General features: G+C 46.8%; 1 protein-coding gene across 1 annotated transcript in view; it reads left to right on the forward strand.

Annotated features, from left to right (window-relative positions):
* The window catches only part of Rhpn2 (rhophilin Rho GTPase binding protein 2), a 69346-nt gene that overhangs the window by 5624 nt on the left and 45154 nt on the right, over positions 1–18568 (forward strand). Inside the window, exon 2 of the mRNA XM_041654359.1 lies at positions 11025–11140. Coding sequence (XP_041510293.1) covers positions 11025–11140 — 116 coding nt within the window. The remainder of the gene's footprint in view (positions 1–11024; positions 11141–18568) is intronic.

The following is an 18568-nucleotide window of genomic DNA, read 5'->3' on the forward strand; positions in this document are numbered from 1 at the left end:
TGTTTTGCCTGTGTGTATGTCTGGGTGAGGATGTTGAGTCCCCTGGAACTGGAGTTACAAAAGGTGTGAGCTGCCATGTGGGTGCTGGGAATTGAACCCAGGTCCTCTGGAAGGGTGATCAGTGTTCCTAACCGTTGAGCCATCTCTCCAGCTCCATGGTCCCCCACTGTTAATATGGACCTAAAGGCAAGACTGAATGCAGGCTGACCATGGCCTTCATGAGGGTCCCATCTTGCAGAGGTGCACACCAACAGTCCAGAGGGCCTGCTGGCTTTCCTCTTTCTGTGGGACTGTGGCCAGGAGGAGTCCCCTGGCAGGAGCAGAGTTTTCAGGTGACTCAGAGGAGAGTCAGTGTGTTGAGCTGTGACACTGTAAATGTCCCTTGTTTCCTGGGGCTGTTTGGATAGTTGCCAAGACACCACCTGATGCTGTTGGGCATCAGCTTTCTCTGAACCAACACTTCCTCCTGACACAAAGGCTGCATTGGAAGTGGCCACAAAGACCAGGTGGTGCAGGTGCGTCTCAGTGGCCAGCATGGGCAGCAGGGCTGACGGCAGAGCGCCGGGGACAGGGAAGGCGGTGAACCATGTGAGTTCTGGCTTTTTCAGGGAGAGCTGGGAGTTCATGTGGCCCCTAAGATTTTGGAAAACTTCCCGGTTTCCATTTGCTTCTAGGAGAATAGAGGGACCCAAACAACTTCAGAGGTGGTTTATTTTTCTTTGGTACTGTTTGCATTTCCCGGAACCAGAAGTTGTCATAAAGTGGCAATCACAGCAATGTACAGATTCAAGGTCAAACCCAAATATCAGTCCCTGCCCCCACCCCACTGCCTTGCTGTCTAGATAAGGACCTTTCCAATGGCGTGACAATGCTATTGGTTAGAATAAGTGGGTCATAACTGGAAATGCAGTTCACTTGTGGACATTTTGGTGCTTGTGATTGACATGCAGTAGATGCTGATGTGGGTTATAGATCTCACTGGAAGTAGCCTATGGTTTAATAAGGTCTCCATTCTTCTGGTGCCTACTTACATTCTTTTGGGAATGACTCCCCTGAGAATGGATCGGGATGTTGGAAGGAAGGCAACGGGACCTCCACCTGGTGGGTATCCTAGAAGGGTAAGAGGGCTATTTGTTTTTTGTGTTTTTAATATTTCTAACTTTTACTTTTATTTATGTGTTTGGGTGTTTTGCCTGCATGTATGCTTGTGCATCATATGCATGTAGTGGCTTCAGAGGCCAGAAGGGGGCGCTATATCTCCTGGGACTGGAATTGTAGACCGTGTGAGCCTCTGTGTGGCTGCTGGGAATCAAACCCTGGTCCTCTGGGAGAGCAACCAGTGCTTTTAACCATCGCATCATCTCCCCAGCCTCACCAGAGCCTATAAAATCAAATCCATGCTTTAAGTTTTTTATGATCAAGGTCTTGCTGTGTAGCCCAGGCTGGCCTCAAACTCCAGATAGTCTGGCCTTCCTCCCAAAGGGGGAGATCACAGGCCTGCACCATTGGTTCATTTGTTTATTTTAGGCGTGGAAATCTCGGCTCCCTCCCTTCAGTCTCCAGCGTGGCGAGAAGTGAAATGAGCTGTGTGTGTGTGTATTGCAGGGTATGGCTTGCTATTTCCGTACTTTCTGGCTGACAGCTCTGGCAAAATCAGCAGCAAACAATTCTTGTTTTCCAGATTCTGGTGGCTGAATGAGGGATTGTGCAAACAGAAAGGCGAGACAAATCTCCTTGCTGGAGAAGCACACCTGCCTTGTGTGACCCAGTACTGGGGTCTCTGGTCTAGTGCTGTTCCAGGGCCACCCTGTCTGTTTCTCTTGACTGCTACCTCTCAAACTTGCACATATGTGTGGGCTTTCTCTGGAGTCACTCATGTCCTCCAGATTAAATGTCCCCAGCTCTTCCCTAGGCATTGCTGTGAAATAGTGTTCCACAGGGGAACAAACCTGTTACAGTCATCCCAAAAGATGAACACACCTTAATGTTTACTTATTTCTTTATTTTAAGACTGTTCTTGCTATGTAGCCCAACCCAGTTTTGAACTCCTGATACTCCTGCCTCACCTCCTGAGCGCTGGGACCCCGGATGTGTACCATCACACTTGGCATCCTGTGATGGACGTTTACTCAGCAATAGGAAAGGAACAACCATTGGATGTCGTAGCATCATGGGCAAATCTCAAGACATGTTGCTGGGAAAACTAAAGATGGACATTGGTTTATGCAGTGTGAGAACACACAGGAGTGTAGGCTAGGAAAATCAAAGCATTCGGCCTACGAGAGGGTCCGGCTGTCAAAGCGTGCTGAGTCTGAGGAGCTACATTTGCTCTGCAGAATCCACAAGGTGGAAGCAGAAAGTGACTCCCAAGAGCTCTCCTGACCGCCACACAAGTGCTATGTTACATGTGCACCATGTATGCATGTCTGTGAATGCACACATTCATGTGATCTCACACACATGTGAGCACACTCATATATAAAATGTAATACGTTTTTTAAAAAAACCTAGTATTGATTGCTTGGAATGATGGAAACTTTTTAGATTTTGAATAGAGTGGAGATTCTATAGGCATATATTTGTCCATATGCATTCTGCATTGAATTCTGCACTTAAGATTTGTATGTTTTATAGTGTGGAAGTTAAACTTTGGTTTAAAAGTAGCCTAGACAATGAAGGTAACGAGTTGGATCCTGTAACTGAGAAATCCAGAGCAATGGCTTCAGCTCCAGCTTGATCAAGAGTCCAAAAGCTGCCACTAAAGTGGTGACACGTGACCTCTTTAATCCCAGACGCAGGCAGTCATCTGGGAGTTCAAGGCCATCTTGGTCTCCAGAGTGAGCTCTAAGGCAGCCAGGGCTACACAGGGAAACCTGTTTTTTTCTTGTCTGCTCCCTTTAGCAGATTCCATTTCCAGGGAAACACTCTCTCTCCTACTGCAGCTTAATCCCCCCACCCTGTCTTGAGGTGCAGTCTCAGTATGCAATGCATGGTGATCCTCCTGTCTCTGAAGTGCTGGGATTATAGCTGTACCCTGTCACAACCAGCAAGGGCATCCTGTTGACAATCTCAAGGTGACATTCTCCACCCCTGTACTTTTCCCTGATTCAGTCTTAGTTCCAGGGACTTGATTTTCCAAGTATCGGGCATGAGTCCATGTTCTTCCTCTTGGGAAGGGGGTGGGAGAACAGAGGTGTAGCTCTCTAACCGTCCCAGGCTATGAGGTGAGGGATATTCCCCCAAGCAGTGTGAGAGAAACCGGCAGCCCTCAGCCAGGAAGCACAGCTGTGCAGCTGCAGCCACCTTCCAGACTAGGGGTGGGAAGAACCAGCTGAAGTCCTTTCCAGCCTGCTGCCAGGGGCTCCAGCTGCCCACTCTCCTTGCCTCCTAGCAGCATAGGGTCCAGGATGCTATGCCAGCATTCACATAGTGGTTTGACACCGGGGAAGTGGCCCCAAAGCTTTTCCTGGGTATTAGCTGTCTGACTACCCCCCTTCCTTCCTTCCTTCCTTCCTTAAGGCTTATTTTTACTTTCAACTATGTGTGTGTGCTTGCTTGAGTGTAGGTTTGTGTCCATGAGAGGAGGTGCCAGTGGAGTGTGTGTGTGTGTGTGTGTGTCCATGTGCATGTATGTGCATGAATGTATGTGTGTGCTGGAACCAAACTTGGTCTTTTGTAAGAGCAACAAACCCTCTTAACCACTGAGCAATTTCTCTAATACCCCCTTTCCTGTTTTAAGAGTAACTGAGCTGGGCGTGATGGCACACACCTTTAATCCCAGCACTTGGGAAACAGAAGCAGGTGGATCTCTGTCAGTTTGAAGCCAGCCTGTGCTGGGATTAAAGGCATGCGCCACCACTGTGAGACCCAATCTAATCTTTTGAGGGAACCAAATGGACCTGTGTAGTACACTTCTTTCTTTGAAAGTCTGTTTGGGGTTTATTTAATTATCTACTTTTATTTTATCTTTTAAAGAAAGTCCTGTTATATAGCTCAGGCTGACTTTGAATACATCCTCTTTCCCCAGCCTTCCAAATGCTGGGATAACAAGCTTGTACTGCCGCCTGGCACTCACCGTCTGTAGGACTCCGTTAATAGTGGCTTTTAAAGCTAACAGATGGTTAACTCAGTTGTGCCTGAGCTCTGGGCCATGATGGTGTGGGAGCTGCTTCTGGTGACATGGAAGAGGCACTGAGCTAGTTGGAAGCTGTTTGTTTAGGGTGAGAGGCTCACTTTCAGACAAGGTCAAAGGGCTGGCAGTGGAGCTCAATGGCAGAACACTTGCTTACCTAACATACATGAGGCCTCAGGTTACATCTATAGTGTGACAAAAATCAAGAAACTTGCTAATATGACCAAATTTTAGGGCTGGGTGTCGCTCAATGGCAGATTACTTGTTTGGCATATGCGAGGCGCTGGGTTCAAATCCAATCACCACCACTACCACATGCACACACACACGCATGCACGCACGCATGCAGGCGTATGCACACACAAGATAAGACCAGGGTGAGAAATGTGTGGTGGGTTCTCTCAGAAAAGGACTCATCAACACTCAGTAGGGCCTCCTGGGTGACTCAGCCCCTTGTGGTACCAGGGCTTCTTTCTGGGGGTCTTGCCTCCATTTACCCGTCTGGGAACTTTGCAAGCAGCTGGATGGGTGGTTTTTGTCAGTTGCAGCAGCGCCCAGCATTCCTACCTGTCAGTAAGAAGTAATGGAGTTAGTTCTGGGTCCAGTAACTCAGTGCAGTTTAATCCCCTGCATTCCTGAGCTTTATCTAGAAACTGGACCCTAAGTCTGTGGGCTGCGTAGGCAGGGATTCCAGGAGGTAGGGAAGGTATAGGAGCAGGAGAAAGTTCTTATTCATAAACCGGGATGGATGCATAGCTGAGCTTCAAGAAGGACTTCGCTATGAAAGTATCTGTAAAACAGACCCGGTGAGCCGTAGCATTTTGAGGCAAGCGGGACCAACCCTTCATAGTGATGTTCAGCCCATTACTCTTAAATCAACTTAAGAGTAAAACCATTTTTAATGGCTTAACAGTTAGGAGCATTTGCTGCTCTCTCTGGCTGCAGACCCAGCCCCTGCATTCCCAGGGGGAGGGCCCAGCCTATGTATGACTGCCTGGAACCCCAGTTCGAGGGGATCTGACACTCCCATCTATTCTTCGCAGGCATCGCACACTTGTACACACACACAAATGCAAGCAAATGTTCACACAAACAAAATAAAAATAAGTAAAATCTGAAAAAAATTATAATAGTTTCTGGCGCAGATGTTCTCATCATACCTCTTTCCCTGCAGAGTGCTGGGATTACAGGCATGCACACACGGATTTCATGCATGCCAGAGAAACACGACACCAAGATCTATCCCACCCAGCCCCAGGTTTTAAAAAGTGTGTGTGTGTGTGTGTGTGTGTGTGTGTATACCAGAGGGGCCCACGTGACCAGAGGTGTTGGATCCCTTGGAGCAGTTGTGAGCCATTGGATTGGGTGCTGGTCATCTATAGGAGAGGTACAAGGTTTAACTGTTGAGCCATCTCTCTAGCTCTACTCTCTTTGCCCCCGGCCCCATGGTCTACCTATCTAGCAAAGGCTGGCCTTGAACACCCAATTCTCCCGCTTCAGACTTGAAGTGCTGGAAACAGTTTTCTCATTTTAAGTTTAAAAATCAGGGATTAATGATCTAAACTGAAAGACACTTGCTTTAAGATTCCTTCACCTTAGGTTCTGAGTATCTGTGCAGTTTAGAAGGCAGCCATGCTCACTGCTCAACCACCAATGCAAATGTAACATAAGCAATTGGAATAGGGAGGAAATTGTCATCATGGGACTGAAAACTGGGTGGGGTGTAAGGGTGGAATTTTGTGCTGGAGGGATGACGGTCCCCTTCTGGGAAGAGAATATGAGAAATTCCTGAGGAAGGAAGGTACCTCATTTCTCTCTAGTCCAAAGGCCAGATTGTGGGGCCCCTGAGTGGGTTGAGCTGTAGATAACCTGCCTCTCCCTCCTAGGGGTCCAGGCTATGAGTGTGGTGGGTGGGGGTAAGGGAGGAGGTGGTTGAGGTTGTAAGGTGTGAGGTTCCTGAGTTGGCAGGGGCAGCTCCATCTGAGAACATTTCCTACCATGACACTCCCAGGGAGTAGCCACCGGCCCTACAGATAAGCCTCACCAAGGAATGTGGTCCTCTCTCAGGCCCCGCCTGTCTGAGCTAGGGAGGGCACATTAGGTTTAAATGATCCTAAAGTTGATGTGCAACAATTCAAAGACCCTGGGGGTGAGGGGAGGTTAGGGATGTACCCCAGGGGTAGAGCACTTGTCTAGTGAGTTCAACTGCCAGCACTGCAGAAGGAAAAAGGAAAGAAACAAATACCTCAGGAAATCGCAGGCAGATGTTGATAAAGAAGTCTAAGCGATCAACCTATGAGAGTGTTTACCTAAGAAGACTTGAGTTCTGGGAGACCGAGTTTCTAGTTTTGCAAAGATGAAAAATAATATTTCGGGGGCAGATGAGGTGGTTCAACAGGTAAGGTGATTGTTGTCAAGGTTGGCAACCTGACATTGAATCCCAGGACCCACACAGGTACTTGGCAGGAAGAGAGAACTGACTCCCACAAGTTTTCTCTGGTCTTTACACACATGCCATGACAAGTATGTACTTAACAACCCGCTCGTGATAATAATAAATGATACTTTTGGAAACTAGGTGTGACGATGTCCACTTATAATCTCAGTGTTCAGAAAGCTGAGGCAGGAGGATCACTGTAAATTGAAAGCTTACCTGGGCTGCACAGAGAGACCCCGCCTTAAACAAACCAAAAACACATTAATAAAAAAAACCAAAAGAAGAAAAAAGGCTCTTTGAACTCGGCAAATAAGATAACCCAGTTTTCAAATGGGCAAAGGGTTTGAGTCAGTAATTCCTCAGAAAAGATATCCGAATGATGACAACAGACCTATGAAAAAGATTTGCCACTCTCTGGGCCAGATTTCTATGTCTAAGGACCAGCCAAGGAAGTGACACAGGGCAAGAATTCTTATTGACTTAGTCAGGGTCTAAGGTCTCTTAGCAATAGTCTCTGCCATGACCAGAGTGATTTTATTTTACTTTTTGTAGGAGAGGTGGGCAATACTAGAAATGAAACCCAAGGCCTTGCACACGCTAGCAAGCCCTCTGTTGTTGAGTCATATCCCCTAACCCAAGCCAGTGAAAAAGTTGACTCATGGTGACATACCACACACACCCGGATGGTGCGCTGGCTAACCTTGATGTCAACTTGACATAAACCTGGGCATCCCTGGGAAGAGAAAATGCCAACGCAAAACTGACTTGTGGGCAGGGCAGTGGGGGTGATGGTATAGGAAGGAGACAGCATGGGGAACAAGCCAGTGAGCAGCCGTCTGGCTTCTGCTGCAGTTTCTGCTCCCAGGTTCTTGCTTTGAGTTTTTGCCCTGACTCAGGAAGTGGTGACGGAGTGTGACCAGAGAGTTGTAAGATGAAATAAAACATTTTCCTCCAGGTTGGCTTTGGTCGTGGTGCTTTATCACAGCCATAGAAACCTAACTAAGACAGATGGCTGTCATTAAAGAAATAAAAACCAGCAGGTCGAGGGCTGTAGCTCAGTAATAAAGGGCACTCGCCTGAATCTGTCGGAGAAGAACTGGGGTGGGGCTCAGTGGTGGAGAACTTGCTGGAGTCTACCAGTGAGGAACCTAGCGCATGGAATATTTGCTAATGGGAATATAAAATAGAATTTGGCAAATTATCTGCTAGTTTCCCAAATGGTTAAACATAGACTTAGCCACATGACCTCTAGGTACACAGAAAATAAAATCAGCAGTGCTTGTTCAAAGAACCACTTGTGTGGGAAATGAGACTTTAGCTGTTCTTTAGTTTTGTCTTTGTTTTCTAGACAGCGTTTCTCTATGTAACAGCCCTGGCTGTGCTATAGAGCAGGAGGCTGGCCTTGAACTCACAGAGGTCTGCTTGCCTCTGCCTCCCGAGGAGTGCTGGAATTAAAGGCATGTGTGAGCATGTGTGTTTGTGCATGTACACACACCACACACACACACACACACACACACACACACACACACATTGTGTGACCCCTAGGGAGAGAAAAGCAGGTTATGCACCCTCTAACCTGCACAGGGGCCCCCTGATCAGTGGCCTTTGGGTTAAAGGGTCAGAAATGAGTTCTTTTCCTTTCTCAAGGTTTCTCCTCCCCTTTCTCCTCTTATTTTATTTAATTTTTTAAATTAAAAAAAAAAACTTTTTTTTTTTTGGTTCAGGGTCTCTTGTAGCCCAGACTGATCTTTAACTTGTTGCTAAGACTGCCCTTGACTTCCTGATCTTCTGTTCGCAGTCCCGAAGTGCTGAGATTGTAGGTGTGGGACACCAAACTGGGCCTCTGGCTTATTTGTGACAGCAAACAATGAGAACACTTCAGGTGTCCGGCCACTGGTGAATGGTTAAACAGAACAAGTGCTGTACGCTTATCTAACAACGAAAGAGCGACTGGTGCAGGCTGCGATCTGGGTGAACGTTGAAAACAACATGCTAGCCAGGTGTGATGGACTCGGCTGTAAGAATGTAGGAAACTGAGGCAGGGGACAACAGATTAAGGCTACCCTGGGCTATACAATAAATAATACCCTTTCAGATAACAATGAAACAAAATAATAATGGGGTTAGTGGGGAGGGGAAGGAGGAAGCTTGGAGGATTTGAGTTCAATCCCCAGAACCCATGTAAAGGAAAAGAAGCCAGACAGGAATGACACTTGTGAACATTGCTGAGACAGAAATGGAGGAGCCCCGGCCTCTGACCAGACAGTGAGAGATTGTGTCAACCAGACATAGGTGGATGGCGCCTGAGGAATGACACCCGGGGTTGTCCACTGGCCTCCACTAGCACACACATGCACACACATGCCTGCGCGCATACATGCACACACAGCGATGTATTGTGTGAAAGAAGACAGACACAGAAGACTGCATATTGAATAGTTCTATTTGTGTGAAATATCCAGGATGAGCAAGTCTGGCAGGGCTCAGGGATGAGGTATGGTCCTAGTGGATAGATACTCAGTTTATTTTTTGAGATGCTAAAATATTCTAAAATCAGAAATAGGTGACGACTGTGTGTTGCTGTGAAGAAGTTAACAAACAAACAAAACCAAACTTGGGTGCTCCTTTATTTATTCGGTTGGGGACTGAACTGGGCCCTGAACAAGCCAAGTAGGCACTGCTTGTTGGTTGGGGGGCTTTTTCCCGGGCCTGGAGGCTTTAAATGGTTGGGTAGGTGGTGCTTTTGCTTTGCTGACTGGTTTTCACTGTGACACCCAGCTTCTGTATGATGACCGCCCCCACCACAGCCTCAGCTGTGCTAAGATTACACGTGTTGTTACTCCATGACTGGTCAAATGGGTAGACTTCTAAAACAATCACATTGTGTCCACTTCAGTTCTGTAACTTAATGCTATCAGATAGGGAAATACTTACACAAATGTAACTCTGTACAGATATTATTTGTTTTCTTTTATGAGGTAAGAGCAACTAAAATCTCATTTCTCAGGCATCTCAGATACAGTGTAATCTTTCCTGCCTTTGCTATGCCTTAGCATCCTAGTCAGTTTTTTTGTTTGTTTGGGGTTTTGTTTTTCGTATTTTGAGACAGGCTTTCACTGTGTAGCACTGGCTGTCGTAGAACTCACTGTAGACCAGGCTGGCCTCGAACTCAGAGATCCGCCTGCCTCTGCCTCCCAAGTGCTGGGATTAAAGGTGTGTGCCAGCACTGCCCAATTCATACCTTAGTATCATTAGATCATTTTGTAAATTTTTATTTTTATATTACTATTATTATTTTGGTGTTTTGAGACAGGGTTTCTCTGTGTAACAGTCCTAGATGTACTGGACCTCGCTCTGTAGACCGGGCTGTCCTTGAACTCATGCTGGGATTGGGGGGGGGGTGCGCTACCACTGCCTGGCTTGTTTTGAATTTTTGTCCAGTTTTATTTGTTGCTGTAATTTGGGGTTGGTGCATGGTGCTGTAATGGAGAAGCCAACAACGGTTTATCATCATCACGACTTGCTCCCTTCCTGGATTTGGAGATTGGGCCTGTGCAGGGCAGTGGGTACTTTGTAATGAGCTCCCCGTGGGCTGCTACATACACGCTGGTGCATTTTGATGCTAGGGGAAGAGGACAGTGTCACCAACATGGTGGGAGAATAGACTGAGGCAAAAGAGACCAACTCACAGTGTCTGTTTCTTTTTTTGTTGCTGCTTTTGGTTTTCAAGACAGGGTTTCTCTGGGTAACAGCCTAGCTGTCCTGGAACTTGCTTTGTAGACCAGGCTGGCCTCAAGCTCACAGAGATCCGCCTGCCTCTGCCTCCCGAGTGTTGGTAATAAAGGTGTGCGCCACCATGTCCGGTCTCATGGTGTCAGTTTGGGGACTGCATTAATTATGATTTTTGCATTTTTATGCCTTTTTTTGTTTTATATGTTTTCTACAGTGTCATTAAAAATTTATTTTGAGATTATAATTGCCACATTTCTCCCTTCCCTTTTCTCTAAACCCTCCCATAGGCCCCTTCCTCCTCTCCTTCAAAGTTCATGGCCACTTGCTCACTAATTGCTATAGCGTGCTATATATGTACACATATACATACTTAAATATTACCAGTTCGTATAATGTTACTAGTATATATGTTTTCAGGGCTGTCCCTTTGGTACGCTAAATACAAACTGCTGTGCTCTTCCTTGGGGAGATCTACCCTTCCCACTCCCGGCTTTCCTCCGTTGCCTGTGGTTCCTTGAGTAGGGTTGATACCTTGTGGGCGTTTCCCTGGCCTCTTCAGCGTGTCCATTGGTGTCTTCCTTGTTCAGTTCACATTTGAGCAGTCGGCTGTGTTGATAAGACTTTATGGATTGGTTAAGCATTTTTTTCCCTTGTTCTACAGAATGTCATCATTTTTGATGTGACTCATCTCTGAAGGGCTGTCTCTTATTTTTCAATCAGGGCTGTAATCCCCTTGCACAAACTGGCCGGAGCAAGCTGCAGAACCAAAGGGCTGCCCTGAACCAGCAGATCCTGAAGGCTGTGCGGATGCGGACAGGAGCGGAGAACCTTCTGAAGTGGGTACCTCTGGCTTAGCCACCTCAATCGGGAGCCCTGGCTCTCCTGAGGGCCTGTTTATGTGATGGAAGTACAGAGCCCACACCCTTGACTGGGCTCTTGCTTTTCAGCTTTGAGATTCCAGCTCATCTGGGGGGCATCTGAACAGGTCCTTTTCTTCCTAGAGTTTTGTCATGTTAAAAACAGACTCCCTGTGTTTGTGGAGAATCATGACAGACAGTGGGACCACAGCCGTGTGTGTGTATGTGTGTGTTTGAGATTTGTTTAATTTTATGTGTATGAGTGCCTGCGTGTATGTATGTACACCTTGTGATCCCTGGTGCACATGGAGGCCAGAAGACGGTATTGCAGATCCCTGGAACTGGAATTGCAGATGGTTGTGAGCCGCCATAGTGGTGCTGGGAACGGAACATGGGTTCTCTGCAGGAGCAGCCAGTGTGCTCTTAACAGCTGAGCATCTTTCCAGCCTCCCCTCCCCCACCATCGAAGTTATCTTGTTTGGAAGTCCAGTACTGTCTTGGCACTTGCTCTGGACACGCCTCCCTTCTCCACTGCCCAGAGTTACACTTGGTAGAGAGAGTCGGTGCTTGGTCAATGTGTGTTGCCTAGATAAGGGATGGGGGAGCAGAAAGAAGAGAATGGGACATTTGTATTACTAGCGTCTACCTTTCCAATGAGAGGAGTCTTAAGTAGGATATGGTGGCATATACTTGTGGTTTCAGCTACTTGAGGGCCGAGGCAGGAGGATTACTTGAAACCCTGGAGTTTGAAACACCTGGGCAACATAACAAAACCCTGTCTAGAAGAAAAAGGAGCGAGTTAATGAGAGAGGCAGAGCGGGTTCTGCTGGGTACTCACTGCTGTGCCGTGGGGATAACATAATTACTTTCCAAGCACAGCTCAGGAAAGCTGTGCCCTCGTCTAGACAGCTGGAAATCCTCCCCACACCCTTAAGTGCAGTGTGCCAACTTGGTTTTGTCTACCAGAGTACGGTTTCCTCCCTCAGAGGATGAGCTCTGGGTATTGGTTCTCGCCTTCCATCTTTTGAGGCCGGGTCTGGCTTCTGGCACCTGGAGCACACAGCAAACCCAAGTCATTGGTATTGTGAGGCAGGCGCTTTCCCCTGCCAAGCCATCTAGTCGGCGGAGGCTTACAGGAGAGTTCTTTGGTTTTATGAGTCAGGGTCTCTTGTAACCCAGGCTATCTTAAAACTTGCCATGTGGTTAGGGATGACCCTGAACTCCTGATTCTCCTGCCTTTACCTCTTTGTGCATGTGTGTGCGTGCGTCCACGTGGGTGTATCTCTCTGTGGAGTCTGTTCCCTTCAAACGTGTGAAATCCTGGGGACCGAGCTCATCGCGTCAGCCTGGCAGTGAACACCTTTATCTACTGAGCCACCTGACTAACCCTGATTTGAAGTTTTTATAACAGATAGTAGGGCTGTAATATCTACCTTGTTCTGTGAACAAAACAGCCCCTCTGAGGCCCAGGCTCAATCCAATGGTCAGGCTGGCAGTTGTGTAGCTGATAGGCTGAGGGTGGGGCAGGGTTGTAAATGATTCTCCCGGAGACTGATAAGTTAAACACCCCTGTTTGGAGGAACCCCGAGGTATTTGTTAATCTGACTCAACTGACGTGAAAGCTTCCTGAAATCATGAGGGCATCAGGCCAAGCCTCACTCTGGCCCCACGGTGTCCCTGGCTGCCGCTACTAGCAGCAGGTAATTGCCGCCATACTTTGGGCCTGGCTGGCCTGGCCTCAGTCTGTGAGGTGTCCCACCAAGGTTCCTAGGTGAGGATACTTACAATGTGGGCAAGAGGGCCTTTGGGAAAACATCCCGATCAAGGCAGGCTTGGAAACGAGGGTCTCTGCCTTGAACGGCACAGGCCACCGTGACTGGGCAGGTGCTGTGAGTGGCCAGGTTTCATGTCCCTGAAGGTCCTCCCCTTCCCTGTGTCATCCAGGAGTCTGTGAGCGTCCTAGAGCTGTCAGGGGAGATAACCAGCACTTTGAAGTGCCGCTCTAGGCTGGGCACTGGCTGTCCTCTATCCTCCCACTTCCTGTCGCTCCCTTGAGAAAGCTGAGGCAGAAACCAAATAGTATTTATGAGATGGAGATTAGAGCAAGCTACCAGGTTGTTTGGTTTTAATGAACTAGTTCTTTGGGCAGAGAACAGGCTGGGTAACCATTCTGGCTGGACCTCCAGATGGCCTTCCACTGCTAGTTAGACTCAACCAGGAGAGCCTCCCTCTGGGGCGTCTGTGTGTCAGTCAGTATACATACTGGAGAGGGAAGGGGCTGGGCTCCATGCTGGGAGCTATGGGAATGGTGGGGATGGGAGAGTGTGCAGCCTATAGCCCAGGCTGGCCCGGAAGCTGGGAGATCTTCTGTTTCAGCCTCCTTAGTGCTACTAACAGACATGTATCATAACACCCAGGTCTTCTCTTCCCTTCCCTTCCCCTTCCCTTCCCTTCCCTTCCCTTCCCTTCCCTTCCCTTCCCTTCTCTTCTCCTCTTCTTCTCTCTCTTTCTCCCTCCCTCCTTCCCCTTTCCTCCCTCCCTCCCTTTTTCCCTCCCTCCCTCCCTTTTTCCCTCCCTCCCACCTTCTTTCTTCCTTCCTTTCTTTCTTTTTTAAGACAAGGTCTCACTTGGTTGGCCTGGAAATCACTATGTAGCCTAGGCTGGACCTTGAAGTTGTGTCTGCCTCCTGCAGGCTGAGATTACAGGTGTTTGCTACCACACCCGAAATTCTATATATGGGTAACCGAGATATAGTCCCAGTCTTATTTTTTGTTTTGTTGTTTTTGTTGTGAAAAGAGCCTCACTTTGTAGCCCTGGCTGGCCTGAAACTCAAGGTCCCCCTGCCTTTGCCTCTCCCAGATGCAGGATTTTAGGCCTGTTCCACCATGCCAGGGTTTAAAAATCTTAGGATCCCTGAACTTAGAAATATTGACAGCCAGTTAAGGGGTGAAAAAATGACACACTGACAGCCAAGTGAAAAAGTTGCAGGCCTCCAGTTCACTCTGCGATGGCTAGGCCCAAGGGTCCGGCTGGGGTGGCCCTGGCTATAGAGAGGTCAGTTCCTGGGGGCTTGAGCATGACTGTGCAGTGGGATGTCTGAGTTCCCTTGACCTTCAGGCTGATGCCTGATCCTGGACCTGCCTTCTTCCCATACTGGGGCTGTATCTGATGCCTTAGCCAAGGGCCTATATGGGGCACATGGTGGAAACACCCTTCACCCCCACCCTACTGCCTCCATACTTGAGTCCCTGGCAGAGTGGGATGTGGGCACAGTCTGGCAGAGCAAACTGGCAGAGGAAAGACAACTTGCCAGAGTTGATTAAGCAGTTCCAGTATGGTCTCCAAAGCATGTGGGAAACACAGAGTCAGGGTGGAGCCGTTCTCAGAGGGACAGCTTTACTAAAAGGTTTGGAGGAAATGAAATTACTCTAAACCAAAAATGAAGAGCTGATGGGATTCAATTATAGAGCACTGGGTGTGTCATCCCAGGACCACACAAAAACAAACAGGGACACATGGATCGGAATGGAAAATTCCCATTTATTTTTGCATTGGACATTTCATGGCTGTGACAAATATTTGAGTGGGGGAGCCAACTCAAAGAGACTGGATGTAGCCGGGTGGTGGCAGCACAGGATTTAAACATCACTGGGAGGTGGAGGCAGACAGATATCTGTGAATTTAAGGCCAGCTTGGTCTATAGTGCGAGTTCCAGGATAGCCAGGGCTACACGGAGAAACCTTGTCTCAAAAACAAAACAAAACAAAACAAAACAAAGGACTGGAAGGATGGCTCAGGGGTTAAGAGCACTGACTGTTCTTCCAGAGGCTCTGAGTTCAATTCCCACCAACCACATGGTGGCTCACAACCATCTGTAATAAGAACTAGTGCCCTCTTCTAGCCTGTAGAAGGCATATAGGCAGGCAGAACAATGTATACATAATAAATAATTGAAAAAAAATCAAAACAAAGCCAGGTGGTGGTAGTGTGTGCCTTTAATTCTAGCACTTGGGAGGCAGAGGCAGGTGGATCATTGTGAGTTCGAGGCTAGCCTGCCTGATCCACAAAGTGAGTTCCAGAACAGCCAGAGCTGTTACACAGAGAGACCCTGTCTTGAAAACAAAACAAAAGCAAAACAAAATTAAAAAACAACAGCAAAATGATAGGCTGGATTTAGTGAGCTCATTGGAGTTTCGGTCTGTAGTCAGCTGAATCCGCTGACTCTGGGTCTTAGGAAAGGAAGACTATTCTGTATCAGGTGCATGTGACTGACAGGACAGGGGACAAGATAATGTCTTTTAAAGGTGTGTACCTAGTGGCCTTTCTCTAACCAGACCCTGTTGAATTAAGGAGTGGCGGGCTGCGTCCCCGGCACCCAGCCGCCCACACGGCTAGCTTTACTCGAAATAATTACACGGAAACTGTATTCTTTTAAACACTGCCTGACCCATTAGTTTCAGTTCTTATTGGCTAGCTTTTACATATTGATCTAACCCATTTCTATTAATCTGTGTAGCCCACGAGCTGGCTTACCAGGAATGATCTTAACCTGCGTCTGTCTGGAGTGGGAGAATCATGGCGACTCCCTGACTCAGCTTCTTTCTCCCAGCATTCCGTTCTGTTTACTCCGCCTACCTAAGGGTTGGCCTATCAAATGGGTCTAGGCAGTTTCTTTATTAATAAGAAATCACTCCCACATCATTTCCCCTTTTTCTGTTTAAACAAAAAAGAAAGGCTTTAACTTTAACATAGTAAAATTACATATAGCAAAACAGTTATCAAGCAAGAATTACAGTTACAATATTTATATCTATTTTATCTTTTATCATAACTAAGGAAAACTATAACTATCTATTCAATCTTCAACTCCATCAAAGACTCCAGAAGGATATAATACTACCTAAGTAAACAAGAAATAAGAAAACTCTAGAAATGACAGAGACATCTCGCTGCCTGGACAGTCACCCAAAGTTCTTTTGTACAGTTGGGGCATCCATCTTCAGCCTTCAGGCCCATAGTATCCAGCAGACATTTCCATGAAGCAGGAAATTTCAAAGACAGTTAAATCACTATCTGTTGTGTCCTGCAGAATGTCTCGCAGACTCTTTCATGAGTCATGAACCCCAAAAGACCGTCTCACCTTTAGGCAAGTTCAGCAGTCCTCTCTCTGCGGGTTCTCTGTGTCCATTTCATGCAACAGTCCAGGCAAGAGCAGTTTCTTGCCCAAATGGCTATCCAACTCCATAAGGATCCTCTTCGATGCCCATCTTCCTCTCGAAGTAGATTGGTGCCGCCAGGAGCAGATATGTCTCATTGTCATGAAAAGTCCTAAGTTATTAAAACATTAAATGCCATATTCTGCAGTCTTTGAAAGATATGAAGAATGTCTATCTAACTGAAATGTATCTCTATACATCTAGAAAATCTAACTAGCGTGACTACAAGCTTGACTATTATTGATGATTAACCATTAACCTATATTTTTTAATTATACATTACATTTTTAAATGAACTACACAATCACAATACCTTAATCAAGATCAGAAATACATATACATATAGCAAAATTGACTGTAAAATCCACACCAATGCAAATTACTCATACCTATATCATTTCCCCCTTTAAATGTAAAAGAACATTTACAAACAATATTTTGGGAACATGGGCGCAGTTTTTTCTCTCCAAACTGCTTCCTGCTGAATGGTGGCGCTGTTAATCAGATCATTTAGGGTGTAACCTGTGTGCCAGGTTTATCTCAGTTGGCAGTTGAGTGAAGTAATTTTTTGAGGGTGTTCACAGGAACTTTTCGGGAGGTCGTGGTCTATCATACCATATCGGGATAGATGCAATCCACAGGGTCTGGTCCTCTGTGAAAACAAAAGAAGACCCTTTCCAAAGCATCATATCCTTAGACCCAAATTGTGAAGTCATACCCTCATGATATCCATTTTGGTTCCAATTGGCAGCCCATAGAATGAAATGTCTGTCTGTACTTAGCTCCTTCACAGTCAAAAATTTTAAAGAAAACACAATGTACATAATCCAGACTCTCTGTGAATTTTCCATTTTTACGTGGCTTATTTTTCTTTATTTCTTTTAATCTCTTAACTATCTGTACTCTGTCTCTTTAAAGACTTTACCTTTTTTTTTAAACCATTAACTTTATTCTCTATATTCTTTTTCTTCTCTCTCTCAAGCCTATGTACATTTATCCAACAGTGTGGTCTTTTATGTCTGTATCTGTTTTATTGTGAATCTGTAACATTTTTTTACTATCCAGGAGCATTTCTTAAAATGTTAAGCAGTTCTTAAAAACTTAAGTTGCGCCATATACAGGTAATACGGTACCACCTGTGTCCTGCCCAGTTGAAAACCTTAACTGTGCTGTTTTTATGGTAATTACAGTAGTTCCTGCCTGAGACCAGCACAGTTCAGCATGGCAGAGCTGAGCCAAGCCACTCCTGCCTCAGAGCCATTTGGTGGCCCTGAGCCACACACAGGTCCAGGTACACAGCAGTCCACATTGCCATCAAGCAAGCCGTAGAGCTTTACTCCAAATGCTCCATTCAAAAGCTCTGTCTCCCACAGGAGCCAGACAGAGCTTCAAAAGCTCTGTCTCCCACAGGAGCCAGACAGAGATCGCAATGGCGGCACAGCCCAGAAAGCCGGCATTTTAAAACAGCCAGTTTTTTCCTGCTGCTGAGTCAGGACAATTTCTTTGAGGCACGCAACCCACAAACAGCAAAGAGCTGTCTTAAATTGTCTCTCTCTCCTTTTTAAGCCCTCTCAGGTTTTACGTGGAGTTCATTAGCACGTTGGAATCCCAGGGTCGTGGGTTCGGGCCCCACGTTGGCGCCATCTGTTGAATTAAGGAGTGGCGGGCTGCGTCCCCGGCACCCGGCCGCCCACACGGCTAGCTTTACTTGAAATAATTACATGGAAACTGTATTCTTTTAAACACTGCCTGACCCATTAGTTTCAGTTCTTATTGGCTAGCTTTTACATATTGATCTAACCCATTTCTATTAATCTGTGTAGCCCACGAGCTGGCTTACCAGGAATGATCTTAACCTGCGTCTGTCTGGAGTGGGAGAACCATGGCGACTCCCTGACTCAGCTTCTTTCTCCCAGCATTCCATTCTGTTTACTCCGCCTACCTAAGGGTTGGCCTATCAAATGGGTCTAGGCAGTTTCTTTATTAATAAGAAATCACTCCCACATCAAGACCCCATCTCCTAATGTTCCCACCACTACCCCATAATGCCATCACATCCTGACGCCATCCATGGGTTAATATTGATGAAGTCAGAGACCCTCATCATCCAGCCACTTCTTCAGCTCCCCATATCTGAGCATGGCTTGAAGAACAAGCCTGCAACACATCAACTTTGGGGGGGACACTTCTT

The sequence above is a fragment of the Microtus oregoni genome, unplaced genomic scaffold (assembly GCF_018167655.1).
Source record: "Microtus oregoni isolate MIOR12 unplaced genomic scaffold, Mior012 000006F_ref0000085, whole genome shotgun sequence".
Taxonomy (NCBI): Eukaryota; Metazoa; Chordata; class Mammalia; order Rodentia; family Cricetidae; genus Microtus; species Microtus oregoni.